Source organism: Taurulus bubalis (genome assembly GCF_910589615.1).
Source record: "Taurulus bubalis genome assembly, chromosome: 13".
In the NCBI taxonomy this organism is placed as follows: Eukaryota; Metazoa; Chordata; class Actinopteri; order Perciformes; family Cottidae; genus Taurulus; species Taurulus bubalis.
The window spans coordinates 6,208,915-6,224,143 of record NC_136601.1 but is presented as its reverse complement, the minus strand read 5'-3'; the positions used below and the strand labels follow the sequence as shown (position 1 = coordinate 6,224,143).

Here is a 15,229-nt window from a genome sequence, read left to right as displayed (position 1 = left end):
CTTTGTATTCTTTTCATTCCATTCCTAGATTAAGTTAAAGTAGATTCAAAAGTGACACTGTCTTACATCACTATTTAACTTGTCTTAAAATCGCCACTGTGCAACTTTGCGCGTCGGCAGCTCCAAATGGCAGCGAACGTGAGATTCAGCTCTGAGAAATCATGTAACATAACAAGAGCAAACTGGAGGCAGCGAGCTCATGTGTGCACCAGCTGGCCTCTCTGATCACTTTATACCAAGCGATACCAAAGCGAAGAGCGAGGCATCGCGTCAAACTTTCCAGCTTTCTCTGGATGGAGACTCAGAGAGTTTGTAAATAAGACGATAAAAGTTTCTACAGAAAATGAATTGGTCCTTTAAGTCCACAAAAACAATTATAAAATCACAGGTTGTAGCTTATAATGTGTGAATATTTGCTGTTTTTTTTAAGTCATCTATGACAATAACAGACTATCTTTGTGTTTTGGACCGTTGGTTAGATACAATGAAGCATTTGAAGATGTCACTTAGGGCTTTGGTACATTTTTATGAGCCTTTTTCACTATTTTCTGACACTTTATAAACTAAAACATGAATTAATAATGAATTGATAATGAAAATAATTGTTAGTTGCCACCTTAGTTTGTGAAGTTAATTAAAAAATCAAATATGCTTTTAGTAGAGATCCGTATAAACTGTAATATTAGGGTTCTGTGATGATGCACAGTGCATTGTTTGTGTCAGCCTGTGTAATAGCATTCAGTTGTTATTAATTCTGTAGTATTTCATTTCTTATTTCCTCTTCATTTTCTCCCTGGGAGTTATTGCACTTGCAACTTTAAAGAAGACAAGCACTTTCCAGAGAAGAACGTCTTCTTCAGAGACACAACGGCAGCTCGTCTTTGACAACAATCAGAATGGACATACTGTAAGTCTCAATATTGTTTTGCTTTATTATCTTTTTAAATGGATTCTTTGGACCATAACCCATTCTGTTCCCATCTAGCGCTTCCTAACCTTTAGAGCTGCCATGCAAAACCCCGCAGACAGCTTCTTCGGGTAATGTAGAAAAAGACAATAGGTGGAAACTGCTCTAACCTATTTGCCAAATGGTCTGTCATCTAATGCCCCGGTGCTGCTCTGTTGTCTAATCCTACTGCCGAGGCCTCTAAAAGGATACATCGGCCTAATAAGATGAATGGGCTTTGACCCTGAGGCTGCTAAAAGCCAACCTGGCCAATTTATCTGAGTGACCTCTACTCTTGGCAGAGACGTCCCTCACCTCTCTTGGAAGCCTTTAGGCCGGATCAATACCGTAGAGGCAAAACAATCCAAAACAAGAAGTGTCTGGAAGCCGGGATGCAATCACTCAACGCCTTTTAAAACCCAAAATGATATACTGAGTGGCAAAGATCTGCATTTTGGTTGTTTCTTTCTGTATTCAACATTGTTTTGTAATATTTACTGAGCTGTGTCTTTGCTCTGGAGACAACAGAACCCCAACAACTGCAACCATCTTTTACTGTAGGAAAACATGCATAATGTGATTTTGGTCGAAGAGAGTTTTTCTTTTAAATATTTACGTTACAGTAGGGCAACTAAATCAGCCCTCATTCAATCAGGATACTCTCAAATCACAAATGGCCAATGTAAAGCAAGATGTCAGCCGTACACTGATTCATCAGTAACTTCATTACCCAAACCGCCATCATGGCTATTCCAAGTGCATTTTGAGTTAAAATAAGATTCCGCCGACTGAATTAAGGATTCTGTTTCATGTCCTGTTTATTGGTGTCGGGTCGTGTTCAACCGAGATAAAAGGCCGTGCTCGGATAGGTCGAGGCGGGATACGGAGAGGAGACCCTTCGACATGAGAATATGTTTTCTCTCTTGGAGCATGAATCAGTTTACACGGTATACAATATCAATCGTTGGCCTCAAATCCATAACTGCAAAGTGCTTAGGTTTGCATTGGTGATTAGATGAATTGAACTGAGAACAGTCTGTTACTTGAGCATCCCTTCACAGCCCGGATACCTAATGCCTCTCCCCTGCCTCTGAAGTGACCACAGTCTCGGGATGCTTTGCTCTGGGCACTTGGCCAGAAAGCTTTATGTATTCTGATACCATTCATTTTTAATCAGGACCAGAATATCCTTCCAAACCTCATGCAAGCAGCTTTTTTGGCTACAGGACCCTCAATTTTGTTATATTTTAATTGATTTGGCAGTTCTCGTTGTCGTCTGTATAATTTGATTGTTAATATTGCTAATATGCCGAGCAAGAACTGCTGCACCAATCGTTTAAAAATGCTTTCTGTATTTTCAGCTGCAGAATTATGCCTTTCCCCACTATAGCATATAGTGTAGCGACTGAAAACATTGTGTGTTCAGCACATTTCACTTGGCTTTCCACGTCGAGGTGCCCGACTCGTCTCCGCACGCACTTGGAAGGGTTTTCTTCACCTGACTGCTGAGGAGAAAGGACATGAGAGCAGGGGAGGGGAATCTTCTTCTGTGGTATAATGAGTTTGACAATGAAAGTGACACTGCGTCCTCCTTGGACCTTGCCGAGTGATCAATCATAACAATGGCTCACCGTTTCCTCCTCTGGATACTGACCTTTCTCCCTTCAGGATAGGAAGTGTGTGTAGTTGACTAAGACCGTGTGTGTGTGTGTGTGTGTGTGTTACTCTAGATTTCATTGTGCCATCACCCTCTTTCCAATCTCCCCTTGAAGTCCTTCTGCACAGCCGTAAGGGTGTCCTTTAGCGAGCCCCTCCCCCCCCCAAAGCGCAAAAAGGCCCAATCGAGGGAATACGGATCTATTTTATTCAGCCGTATAAACTATTTTAAGTTCAGAATTTTTTTTTTCTTGGAGAGGTGGGAGACATTAGGATTATATATTTAAAATCCCATCACCTTAACAGCTTACAAGGCGATTTGATGCCGTTACTCCAGTGAGGAGACCTGCCAAGATTTCATGCAAATATCAACCATCGAGTGAGATTATTTTAGACTGTTTCCCTCCTAGTTCAGTGCCCGAAACTAAAGTGACAGAAACTGAGCCGACAGGATTTATCAGCAGCCCACTTACTGTAATTCCTGTGCTTTCTGTGTCCTTTTTTTCTGTATGTGCAGCTCCAGTACTTAAATTAAAAATTACAAATAAATCTTACAATATTGGTACTATCAAATGGTCTTACTATGCTTCATCCACACATGTCTCATGGTGGCAATAAGGTGTCTAGACACAGCTTTATAGCCATTTTTTATGCCACTCTTAATTGTTGCTTTATATGCATGGCAGAGGTACTGTCTATAATGTCCCAGCAACTACATAAAAACCTGATCAATATAGAAACAGATCTGTACAATAACTCAAATGGACAGTTTTTTTTTTTTTAAGACAGTACATTTTAGATTGTAAAAAGTGAATTTTATGTTTTTTGATGGTGCTACTTTCATGGATACTTTTAAATGGGAATGCTCTTGGGATTAATTAAAAAAAACATACACTGAATAAACAATAAAAAATAAGCAAAAAACTACAAAGAAAATGACAAATCTAATTATAAATGTGTATATATTTTTGTTATACTGCACACTGTCTGACTATCATTGGTTATATCAGGAAATGCCCCAAAGAAATAAAAGTAGAATAACTACATTTACCCTTAAAATATGCAGAGGTGGTGACAGTATTTTTTTCAGAACTGAGTGATGTCTACAGGTCTGTCCCTGGCTGCATCCAACCCTGACAGCCTCCACCAATAAGGTAGGCAACCTGCATTAAGCCTGAGAGGGGAGCTCCGGGGTAAAAACAATGTTGACAAGCACTCGCTAAAATTACTACTGTGAGTGCTTCCTAATAATCTCTGGCGACTCAGGGGAGTCGATCAACAGTTCTATTGGGCTTTCTAGTCTTTCATCTGGACCACTGCCTGGATAAGTAAGAGATCTCGGGTTGGGTATCATTTGGGTTATAATTATTCTGATTCTTAAAGGTTCTTAATTCCGATTTTTTTTTTTTTTTGGGGGGGGGGGGGGGGGGGGGGGGGGAGGTCAAAACAGGTAGCATGCAAAAAAAACACCTTTAGAAAATGTAGTTCATACAGTTTAATTAGATTGCTGTTGTTAAATACTATGATTCAATAACACTCACTTTTTTTTTATTTTTAGTTCTGATTTGTGCAATTTGAGATGTTACAACTGCCCCCTTGATACGACTGGCCACAGACAACTGATATAGAAATACTAATAGTAATAATTTAATTTAAATACTTGTCCTGGGACTGAAGTGTGAAGCTTTGTTTATACTCGTGAGGCACCGTGACGCAGGCCTCCACAGATGGCATGCGATCTAAGAGCATGCACAAAGGCATTTAAACATTTATGCAAATGTGGAATTTCTCCTGCTTTTAAAGCACTGAAGAAGAAAAAAAGGAATTGGCCATCTTATTTCGTAATTTCTTTGCTTGTGTGGCAAAAAAAAATACAGAGGTGCACAACCGAGCGCCTTATGCACGATACGTGACAATGTCCACATTGCGTCAGGGCGATTTCCCATTTCTAGACAAAACTCAAACTAAATGTGTCACTTTGAGCAGCGTCACCCAGTCCAGAAAGAGCGGCAATGTGCATTGTTTTTGCTTTGGGTGCCCAATTCTTGGCATGTTGGATTCTGTTCTAATTTGGAGCCGAGTTCCGGTTCCCAACCATAAAGAGAATGCAATTCTATGTCATTTGAGGAAGAAAATCCATGTTGTGTACATTCTGTGGACAAGTCTCCACCAACATGTTTCACCTTATTAACTAAATATGAGAGACTATTTGATGCAGGAAAATTAGATTGAGATTGAAACCCTTTGATTTGTGGTATTGTTTGAGCTAGATGAAACACTCACATGACGAAAACCCCCTGAAATCCTGATTGAAGTCAAGGCCTTTTAATGAATCATGTATTCGTCTGCGAACAAAAGACTCCAACTCATTTCCACTGCAGATGAAAAGATCCAGCGGTATAATTTGTTGCTAAAATGTGCTTTTAATTGTGTGTCAAGAAGGAAACTGGAGCAGATCAACACAATTAAGACAATACCTTTTTGCCCAAATTTTCGTCAGGATATTTGGTCACTAAATTGGACTGTTTAATAGTTTTGAGTTATTAGTTTCACTTTGGCTTTACTATTGCTACAATACTGCAGCCAATGCTCTCAGCTAAAGGTTAGCTCCATCTCCTCCTGTACTTTCTAAGGTAGGAAGATAGAGAGTGTGTGTTTGTGTTTGTGAGGGAGATAAGGAATACAAAAATGCATAATTGTAAGTGAATAAATATTAAATTCATACTTTTTATGTGAGAAACATGTGTATTAGTTGTTTTGTTTCTTTCAAAGCAAGACAAACGTTACACCAAAGTCAGTGAAACGCGTGAGATAAAAAAAAAATAGTAACTTTGGTTTGTGGAAGAAAAAAAAAAATAATTTCCACCACTGGTTTTATTGTTTAGGTGTAACTTGATTCATAGATTTCCTGCAATGCAGCAGTTTTGTGCTCAGTGAATTGCTGAAGGACGCGTCGGAAAACAAATGTGAAAAAAAATCAAAACATCTTTCAAACCCACAATTTAGAGGAAAGACAAGCAAGCGTAACACAAGACTCGGAGTAGGACAAACAAGCAGAAACAGACGTTTTTTACATTTAGATGAGTCCAAAACGGAACAACCACCTCGACTTGCAATTTTTTGGATTGCAGACTTCCAATACTGAGGAGCGCAAAAGGTCAAAGCCACAGCACCGTGACAATAGATATAACAAATATCCTCGTGTCCCAAGATGGGGGAGAGAAAGGAGCCGGTGAAAGGAAGAAGACATGAAACCAAACAGATTGGTGGGTTGCTGCTTGTCTGGGGACGACAGGTAGAAAAAACCCCGGCGGCGCTCCAGGAGAAGAGAGAAAATCTACTTTACCCAATATGAAACAAACAACAACCAAAAAGATCTAGAGAATACAGGATATCCTGACTTGTCAACTTCTGTCTGTCTTCTCCACATTCAAAATTATCTTACTTTAAGTTTACATTAAATGTTTTGTTCTTCCACTTAATAAGTGCAAAAAGTAAGCGATAGTTCGCTGATATCCACTTGACAAGCAATCAGTGTGACTCACCTCAGGAGACTTAAGATGGATCTGGGTTTGAGAAAAACCTTCATGGCCGCTGAGAACACACCAGTAATACATGTAATTATGAACAACACATCTGGACCGACATGCTAATCCGGTTCTGCCATTGATATTCATGGGGTATAAAGCGGTTTCCTGACTATTTCCGCATTGCATGGTAATACAAACACTCAATTAGGCTGTGTGATGAAGTGAAATGAGCCTTCTTCTCTCGAGGATGGTAAATAGTGGCCCTCGTAATTGACAACTGCAGAGTAATTCCTAATCGTAATAACACGACCTGCAGTCTGGCCCTACGCGAGTGATTAGACCGAGCAGAGCGTGGGCTAACACAGCGCTGTCACGGGCGTCTGCAGCACCGGGTGGATCAAGCTGGAGAGGAAAATGTTGATACTTAAAGATTAGGTGGCAGAAAGCAGATGGTAGACAAAGTAAATGGATGTGTGACGGAACCGCTGCAGTAAGATGAGTCGGACTCCCCGGATGTGGATTGTGGGTAGAGGCCTGCCATTGGTCCCCTGGAGTCATCCTCCCCTTTTTTGCTATCTACAGATATTATTTTTGAAAGGGCACCGTCGCAGCATCGTGGGCTTAGCGCCGCCCAGGAGGATTGTGATTGTTTTTTACATTATAGAAACAATCAAAAGCTTTTTTTTCTGCTTTTTTTTTTCGACTTCCTGCGGCACTGGAAGTGTGGAGATACGTTTGGCTGTGCGAGACTAATGTCACACTCTCCATGACGGGTTAACCCACATACTCATTAACACACAAGGGCTCCACTTGGAACTGGAATTATAGCCACAGCATAGTTGGTTGAGAACATTTGAAACAAGCAGTTGATTAATCCATTACTGGGAGGACCGACAATGAATCGCCAACTATAATGATAATGGTTTTCATAAACCAATTTCATAAAGAATTTGCTGCTAATTTTCTTATTTCCATCATTGTCAATGGGGGACAGTTGAGGACATCTCCTGTGGGCTCTGAGAAGTTGTGATGAATTCAAAACTAAATGATCAATCGTATTGTTTTGTTGTATATATTGAGTATTTTGCATTCCTGATATTTTTTTGTGTCTTTTTTTGTGTCTTCTATGTAAGTTGCTGCTACTGTGACAAACTAATTTCCCCTTGGGGATGAATAAAGTATAAATCTATCTATCTATCTATCTATCTATCTATCTATCTATCTATCTATCTATCTATCTATTAAAAAATGACATGTGTATATATGTATTTATATGTATAAGCATTTGCCAGTTGTGATGTGCATGTCTATAAAGGTTAGCATTTATACTTGCTATAAGCTAAACTATTGTTACTAATATTACTGTTTTTATTATTTACTATTTGTTTTATTACATAATGTTTATTTAAATGTGAAGGATTGTTCTGTTGTGTTGAAAATGCAAAAGAAAAAGTTCAAAAAAGAAAAGGGAAAGACAGCGCAATTGCAACTTAGCATTTGCCAAAAAAGTTTCCCTATTTTGAATCCAAATAGATGTTAATGTTAATGTCGCACAATATCCACATTCTGTATAAACATGTTCTATTTCTTTCTCCCACCTAGCCATAATTATCATCACATAAGTTAGCGAATAAATTAGTGAGCATTAATTACCAAATATTTCTCCTTCAACATGCTGTGTCTTCACATGGTTAATATATGAATGAACTCTATCGTTACCACATCAAAGATAGTAGTTTCAAGAAAATCTATTTTTCCCCTAATTAATATGCAAATGTATTCGGCAAGACACTCCAAAGTCTCATCAGATCATCCACTCTGTAGGTGGTGCATGTGGTGCGAGTTGAAAGTTTGTTTCCCCCCCAATGTGTCGACAGATACGCTGCAAAAGAAGAAGACAAAAAAAGGGCGTCCAACACATGCGACGTGCCGGGCGGCAAAAAAAGGATGGAACGAAAAATTCAGACATCTGCGTCCAGTTTTGTAATTTGCTTTGACGGGAGGCTCAAAATGTCAGCGACCTTTGCTCTGCGCAGTAAAGAGGGCGGCGACCTGCTGCGGGCTCTCGCAGAACAATCCAAAATAGAAATCTGTTCGCGACGCTTGATGAGCACAAAACACCTTCAACGGCACCTTCGGCACATCATCATCACCGACGAAAACATTCCCGGATCCCGCATCCACACTCACCCCGCCGCCACCCTGTCACCCCGAGCACTAACAATGTGAGCACTTAACCGGCGCCGGCGGAAGCGAGCGGTGGAAGTGATGACAATAAATGATGGCAATCAAAGAGCGCCTTCCTCATTTGACGAAGCTCTAGACGACGCTCAGGCACCTTGCATCCCAGCTCCCATTAACAAATGATCAAACTGTGTTCCTCTGCCAGTCTTGGAGTGTTCTTTCAACAAAAAAAAAAAACATCACAGATGGTCAGCCCTTTTGACCAGGAAAAAAAAAATAAAGAAAAAAACACTCTCTGATGTTATTTATTCTTTTTTGTGGTCGTCGGCTTGTGCCATATTGAATTATGAAAGTAGCGAAGGGAGGATTTCTGCCAGCGACGATCAATAGGCTGATTCCACTGTCACAATACAAAGCGCAGATCTGAGACGGCAGTTTGACAGATGGTGTGTCACCTTCGTCAGCGTGACGTCCCGCGCACACACACACATACACACACACACACACACACACACACACACACACACACGTACGTACGTACACACACGTGTGTTATTGCCTGTACTTTTGCTTGATTTCTTTCTTCTTTTTTGTATCTTAGGGAGATACAGTGTGAGAAACAAAATGTGTGTGTGTGTGTGTGTGTGTGTGTGTGTGTGTGTGTGTGTGTGTGTGTGTGAGAGAGAGACAGGAGAGGGGGAGAGATGCAGAGTGAGAGAACACGAATATGTGCACACGGGGAAGCATGTTAGAGGGTGTCTGATACGCTTTCATACTCCCACCCAAAAAAGCCTTTGGTGCTTGCTGTGCTACAGCACACTTTGCTGTGACTCCTCCACTGATTTAATTAACCTTTTCCTGGCACTGTTCACACAATGAATCCATGAGCCACACTCGACTGTAAAATTTGAACCACCGCATTGTAGACCTGTGACTTTTTATTATAATTTGTTCTTTTTTTTATTTTTTATATATAGGACAAATTGAAATGATTTCCTCGTAAACAGCCACACCGGCCATCCTCTGTGAAAACATCAAAAAAGGGACACACACTACAGAGATGTGACTTTGAAGGTGCAGTTCCGGAGCAAGTGATGCTTCTTTAACAAAAGGTGACAGCCGTCGCAGTGGAAGTCCCTTCCTCCTAACAAGGGGTCAGCGGACGCCAAGCCGCTCGCAGCAAACAATAAACCCCAAGTGTGACGGCTTCCCCACAGCCGAGGAGGGCTGTCTGTCACGATGTGCTGCAGTGCTGTAGCTGCAGTACCTAACAAGTCAGTGCGCACTTTTTCACACCCTATTAGGAATACAACTCAACTGGGCCATGCTATGTGTCTGATCCGTGCAGTCATTCATGTTTTATGAGGGGTATAATATTGATTCTGAAGGCAGCACAGTCAACATTAGGGTAGGAGAAGAAGAAGAAGAAGAAGAAAAAAAAAAGCTTTCTCAATGTTCACTTTTACACAGCAGCTATACGTTAACCTAATGGCTTTTTGAGTATGACTATTTATGTCACGGTAACACTTGAACCCTGAATATAATCATTTCATATTTAAACATTAAAAATGCATCGCGAGAAAGCGCTGTAGTGGCCCCGGTAACCGCAGGATGGCGGCCCCCGTTGGAAGCTTCTGCACCACAGTTGTGATACATGCGCTGTTTTTTGTTGTATTTTTAAAAAAGGAAAAGATTTTGTGTCCTCATTTAATATTGATTGTCTTCAGTGTTTGTTACCAGGACTGGCGGTGCAGCGCCACCAAGGACGAGTTCATGTGTATTTTGAGGCTTTAAATCTTAAATTTAAAAAAAGGGATTCTAAACTATAATGGGTTGAGGAAATTGCTTTCCATCTATTACAGAGCATGGGGCAGATTCAATTTTACAAGAAGAGCAAGAGTGCATGGTTACTTCCATTATTTATTTTCCAAGACATTTCTACAAATTCCACATTTGTCCGACAGCTGCTTGCCTCCGTGGGACTGAAACACCCAAGGACGACATGTGACCCACATCCTAACCCATCCGATAGAAATAAAGCTCGAGTAAAGACCAAAGTAGCATTATGAAACCAGTTCTGTGTCTTGGAATTTCCATCTGTAATTACCGTTTGAAAAGCAGCTCATTTTTATCCCCCCCATCTGTCGTTAAAAGTAAAGGAATATTTCAAACACGTTGATTTTCTTAATTATGAAGGTTAGAAAAAATAAAAATCTTTGAAAAATAACTGGGGCACCAGTGATTTCAATAAATAGTACAACTCCACATGAATGCATTTCCCATAATGCAGATGAAATTAATTAATTACATGAAGTTACCTTGTTATGCTAGAGATGGAGCTTTAGTTGGATTACTTTGTTCGTGTCTTAATCTTCTGCAGATATAAAAAAAGATCTGACTGAGAAGAACTTCAAGAATGTTACTTGCAGTAAACAGTTTAAAGCTCCATTTTCTCTCACTTCACCTGCCGAGTGCGAACATTTCTTTTTTTAAACCAGGGTGCCACTTACAGCAGCGTAACACTCCCTACATACATGAAGTTTCAGGACTGTACAGCTGGTACATGTCACAGCGCTCCTGTAGCACGAGACAGTAAATGAGCATATGGAAATGTGTATATATATTTATATATATTTTTTTTTTAACACATGCGTGCATGTAAGCGTGGGTGTTTGTTTATGTATGGAAGGCTATCACTGTCAGTTATAGGAAAGTGAGAAATATAATGATTCTGCAAGAGGGGAAAGAGCATTATTTTATTTTTATTTTTATGTATGTAGTATATCAGCATGGACATATTTCAAATTAATGAAGAGTTATTTAAAATATTTTAGATAATATTTTCCAAAAGGTATGTGGATTTCCACATTGATGTGCTTTTATAGATGAGAAATAAATTATAAAAATAAATAAATATATATATATATATATATATATATATATATATATATATATATATATATATTTTTTTTTTTTTAAAGGCATAGAGAAATAAAGGCTCCCTTTTGTTTCTTAGGTCAAAGCAAGCTGAGCTACATCGTCCATGTAGTGAAAACAGTATTTGTAAAAAGGATGGTCTCATCTATTGAGATATATAAGGACTGCTGAGAATCAAATGGACGTTCTTACAACTAGAAAACCAATAAAACGGACGCTTTGATCAATCAATTTTGTTTTCAAGGGATTCTATCACTGGCAAGGGATTATCTTAAGTGTAAAATCAATGAAAGCTGCTTAACAGATTCTTTCTCTCTTTTTTTACTACTTCTTCATAAAAAATGTTTTTAAAAAAAGAAGAAGGAAAACCCAGCAACTCTTATGTTATGGCATAAATAATCAGAGATAAGCGGTTATGTTATGAGCCATGAATGCAATTAGGGGCTTGGCTTTAAAAATAAAATAAATATTTGTATGTGTATATATATATATATATATATATATATATATATATATATATATATATATATATATATGTTTCTATTTTTTAAAGCCAATTATTTCAACACAAGAGACGTAATAAATGTCAGCATCAAACATGTTTTAAGTGTTGACACATGACCTTAAAAATCCTTGACTGCACAGGACTTTACTTACATCTCATTCACTGTTGGGTCCTCTTTACTCCTGAGAAATGGAAAGAATACACTTCCAAATGAATCACTTTAGAAAAGAACCCCTCTCATCCCGCCTCTGTGGCTGCGCTCGACAAGATGCCCACTCTAGTTTCATTTTTTTTTTCCAAAGGTGGACCTCTTATTTTTGAATCGCGAAGGTTAACACTTGCAGATGCCGCGCTCTCTCTGAATGCGCCGAGGCTTTGGTACTTGTCTGTGTCGAACACTCTGTTGAACAGAGCGAATTAGAATGAAATATTGAGTTCATTTATGAATAAGTGGGGCTGAACGGCCCCTTGTCGGAGCTTCTGCATGCATATTCAGTTGATGGAAACCTTTGGATGGGTCATTTCTCTTATAGCTGCTTCATTAAATTGTGAAAGTCAAAAGTGCAATGCCTCCTGACATAAAAACACAAAAAGAGACGAAGATCTATAGAGGTGGAACAGCGAGACAGCTTTTCCTTTGCTCCGGCTCAAAATCTAGACGACGACAAATGGCTCCAAAAATAGCAAAAAAAAAGAAAAGAGTTGCGTGACATGTGCTTAAAAGAACAAAGAGCAGACATACTCTTCCACGTAGAAATGTGTTTCCTGAGATGTTTTCGATTTTGTAAGAAAGAAAAGAGGTATGGCACCTGGGATAAAGATCTGGCAGGTATTGTTTATTCTACCTTTAATATGACTAATTGAGGCAAAAGCGAGTTCGATAAAGCCTCAGTGGGACGTTGTGCCAACTGGAGCCAATCAGCAGCGGCTTTTTGTGACGCTTCCAAAAGAAACTCCAGAGGAGGGATGCCAGAGGGTGTGTGTGTGTGAGGGTGTGTGTGTGTGAGTGTGTGCTCATGCAGTATAAGTGGTGGGGGCAGGTGCAATTGAAGCTCAATTGAGAACCTATTGAAGCCGGCTCGCCGTTGTCCTGGAGAACGGAGCAACGACCGGTGATGTGTTTTCATGCTCGGCCGATACAGCAACACATTTGACTGGAGTCCGGCTCTAGGGAGGTTTGGGGTTACCAGCATCTCTGTGGTCGGGGTGAGCGTTCTAGTGAATCATAAACACATGCGGAGCATTGGTGCCAAAGCAAAAGTCTGACACCAGGATGAAATACATGGGTTTGGGTCGGGGAGGCAGTTTGAAAAAAAGGTAAAAGACTTACTCAGCCCCCTTCCCGGAGACAAGCTCCCCATGATGAATACGGCCATTAAGAAAATGACTTGTCTCAAATGTCAGACCGTAGCCAATGCTTTTTTCCGAATAGAAATTGATAGCACACGAACACAAGACATTTTTCCTTTTTACCCTCTATTTAATGTTCTCGCCAGTGTAATCAACCCTAATTATTTTAACTGCCTGCCACTCTTTGAGATCATCACTTTCTTAAAATAATTAGAGCTTTACATTCAATGTGTTTTAATGGGAATGGCTCGCACTTTGATGATGAGGAATGACGGACAATGTCAGGTGCACTCAACAAGCAGAGAAGAAACCTGAACGCTGTCCACTAAAACATAGGAAGCTGGAAGGATACAGTCAAAGACAGGAAGGGGGGGGGAGATGCATGACTGACTTAAAAGCATGGACGCCTGGAAGAAGAAATACTGTTGAAACCCAGCCGAAAAGCCTTTTAAAAGTAGATTACGAGAGACATAAAGGATGCTCCAAACTGCAAACTATCCTCTCAGGAAGTAGGGGTGACAACACAAACAAAGAAAGTGCACATTTCACAACACTATGCAGCTGCCGTGTCTGCATTTGATGCAACAAAGATTTCCTCAAACACGGGACTGCCAATCCACTGTCTCAGGTTTCCAGCGTGATCACATTTGCACTTCAAACCTTGGTAGCCATTTAATCAGCCATTGTGCGTGCCCAGTCAACCACTGCGGACTTTCTAAGCAAAATCTCAGAGGTAGGCACACAAAGCTATCTTTGATTATACGCCAGCCAGCCCACGGGGAAACTTCATCACGCTCCTTTTGCTTCCTGCGGAGAAGGACCAGGTGACTTGGAACTGCTCAATCGGAGGGTCCAATGTTTTTTTTTTTTGTCCGCATGCAGCTAGGAATCACGCCTTTGATCCGAAAGAGAAGGCAGCTGCAAACGCCTCTCCAGATACCAGCCCCACCAATCGCGCTTCCACTTGCTCTCCACCAATCAGGGCCTTGTCTCCAGCGGCGACCATAATCCAAACCCACCGCTGCCTTTTTTTTCCCTACACACAGATTCCTTCCCCCTTTGGCCAAAGGGTAGGAAGCGAGATCCACACACACTACACTGGTGAGCATTTCGAGATACAAAATAAATAAAAAGAATGAAAAGTATGCCCTACTCACCCATCTCATTGTCCGATTTATTGTCCATTTCCGTGTCAGTGAGCGTGAGCGCTGAGTTAGAGCGACTGGAGAGGCATGAATCCTGCCCAGAGTTGGCCCCCGTCCCCCAGAGAGTCATGGTACGTTCCGGTGATACAGGTTCATGGTTTTCTGTAGCGACCGGGCCCCTGGAGTAGCTGCTGAGCGGGTGGGAGAGGCCCGTCTCGGGGCAGAGAGCCAAGCCCCTGCGAGCCGAACGCTCGCAGATTCCGAGCTGCCTCAGCGAAAACGTCTGCCCTGTGAATGACAGGCGTAGTAAAGTTAACAAACCAATCCACAACACGGTTTAACGGCCGAGAGCGGGGAAAAAAATGAACACTTAACCTAAGAACATGTTGGAAGAGGAGAAAGGTAATTGTTGAATTAAGACCGAACAACGTCCTCCCACACTCGTCAACTTGTCAAGATGCTCAGAAGCATTTTTTTTTTAATTTTTAACTAGATGTTATAATTATGTGAGCTTTTTAAGATGACCCACTTTCCTCAGACATTTAAAGCCCGAACAAAATCACCAGAAATCAAGCTTCTTGTGTTCATCTCTACACATGTGAACAAATTAATGATTATTATTGTTGTCATTTATTGTTTTCCGTAAGTGTTTCAGACACAGCCTGTTTCATAATAAATCATGACTATAAATCTTTTGGTCTCCTCATTTGGAATGACTTGAGGCTCTGGTGGCATCTGAGCAAAATAAATAAATACAGATTAAGAGTCAGGAATATTGGCAATAAACTAAAATACCTCATGAGGAAGCTCCAGAACATACAAGAAAAAGAAGAAGAAAAAAAAAATATATATATATATATATATATATATATATATATTTTTTTTATTATATATATCTACTCATCCAAGTGTAATAGTGATCTGCCATCTGGTCAGTATGGCACAGATAGCCCAAATATTATTAATCATGTGATCA

General features: G+C 40.3%; 1 protein-coding gene across 1 annotated transcript in view; it reads right to left on the bottom strand.

The window, feature by feature from the left end:
* LOC306745860 (teneurin-3) overlaps positions 1 to 14,398 on the bottom strand; it is a gene marked incomplete at its 3' end in the record, with an annotated part of 124,155 nt that extends 109,757 nt beyond the window's left edge. The window contains exon 1 of the mRNA XM_079228711.1: positions 14,266 to 14,398. Within this exon, the coding sequence (XP_079084837.1) occupies positions 14,266 to 14,383 (118 nt within the window). The 5' untranslated portion in view covers positions 14,384 to 14,398. The remainder of the gene's footprint in view (positions 1 to 14,265) is intronic.
* Positions 14,399 to 15,229: the final 831 nt, after the last annotated feature.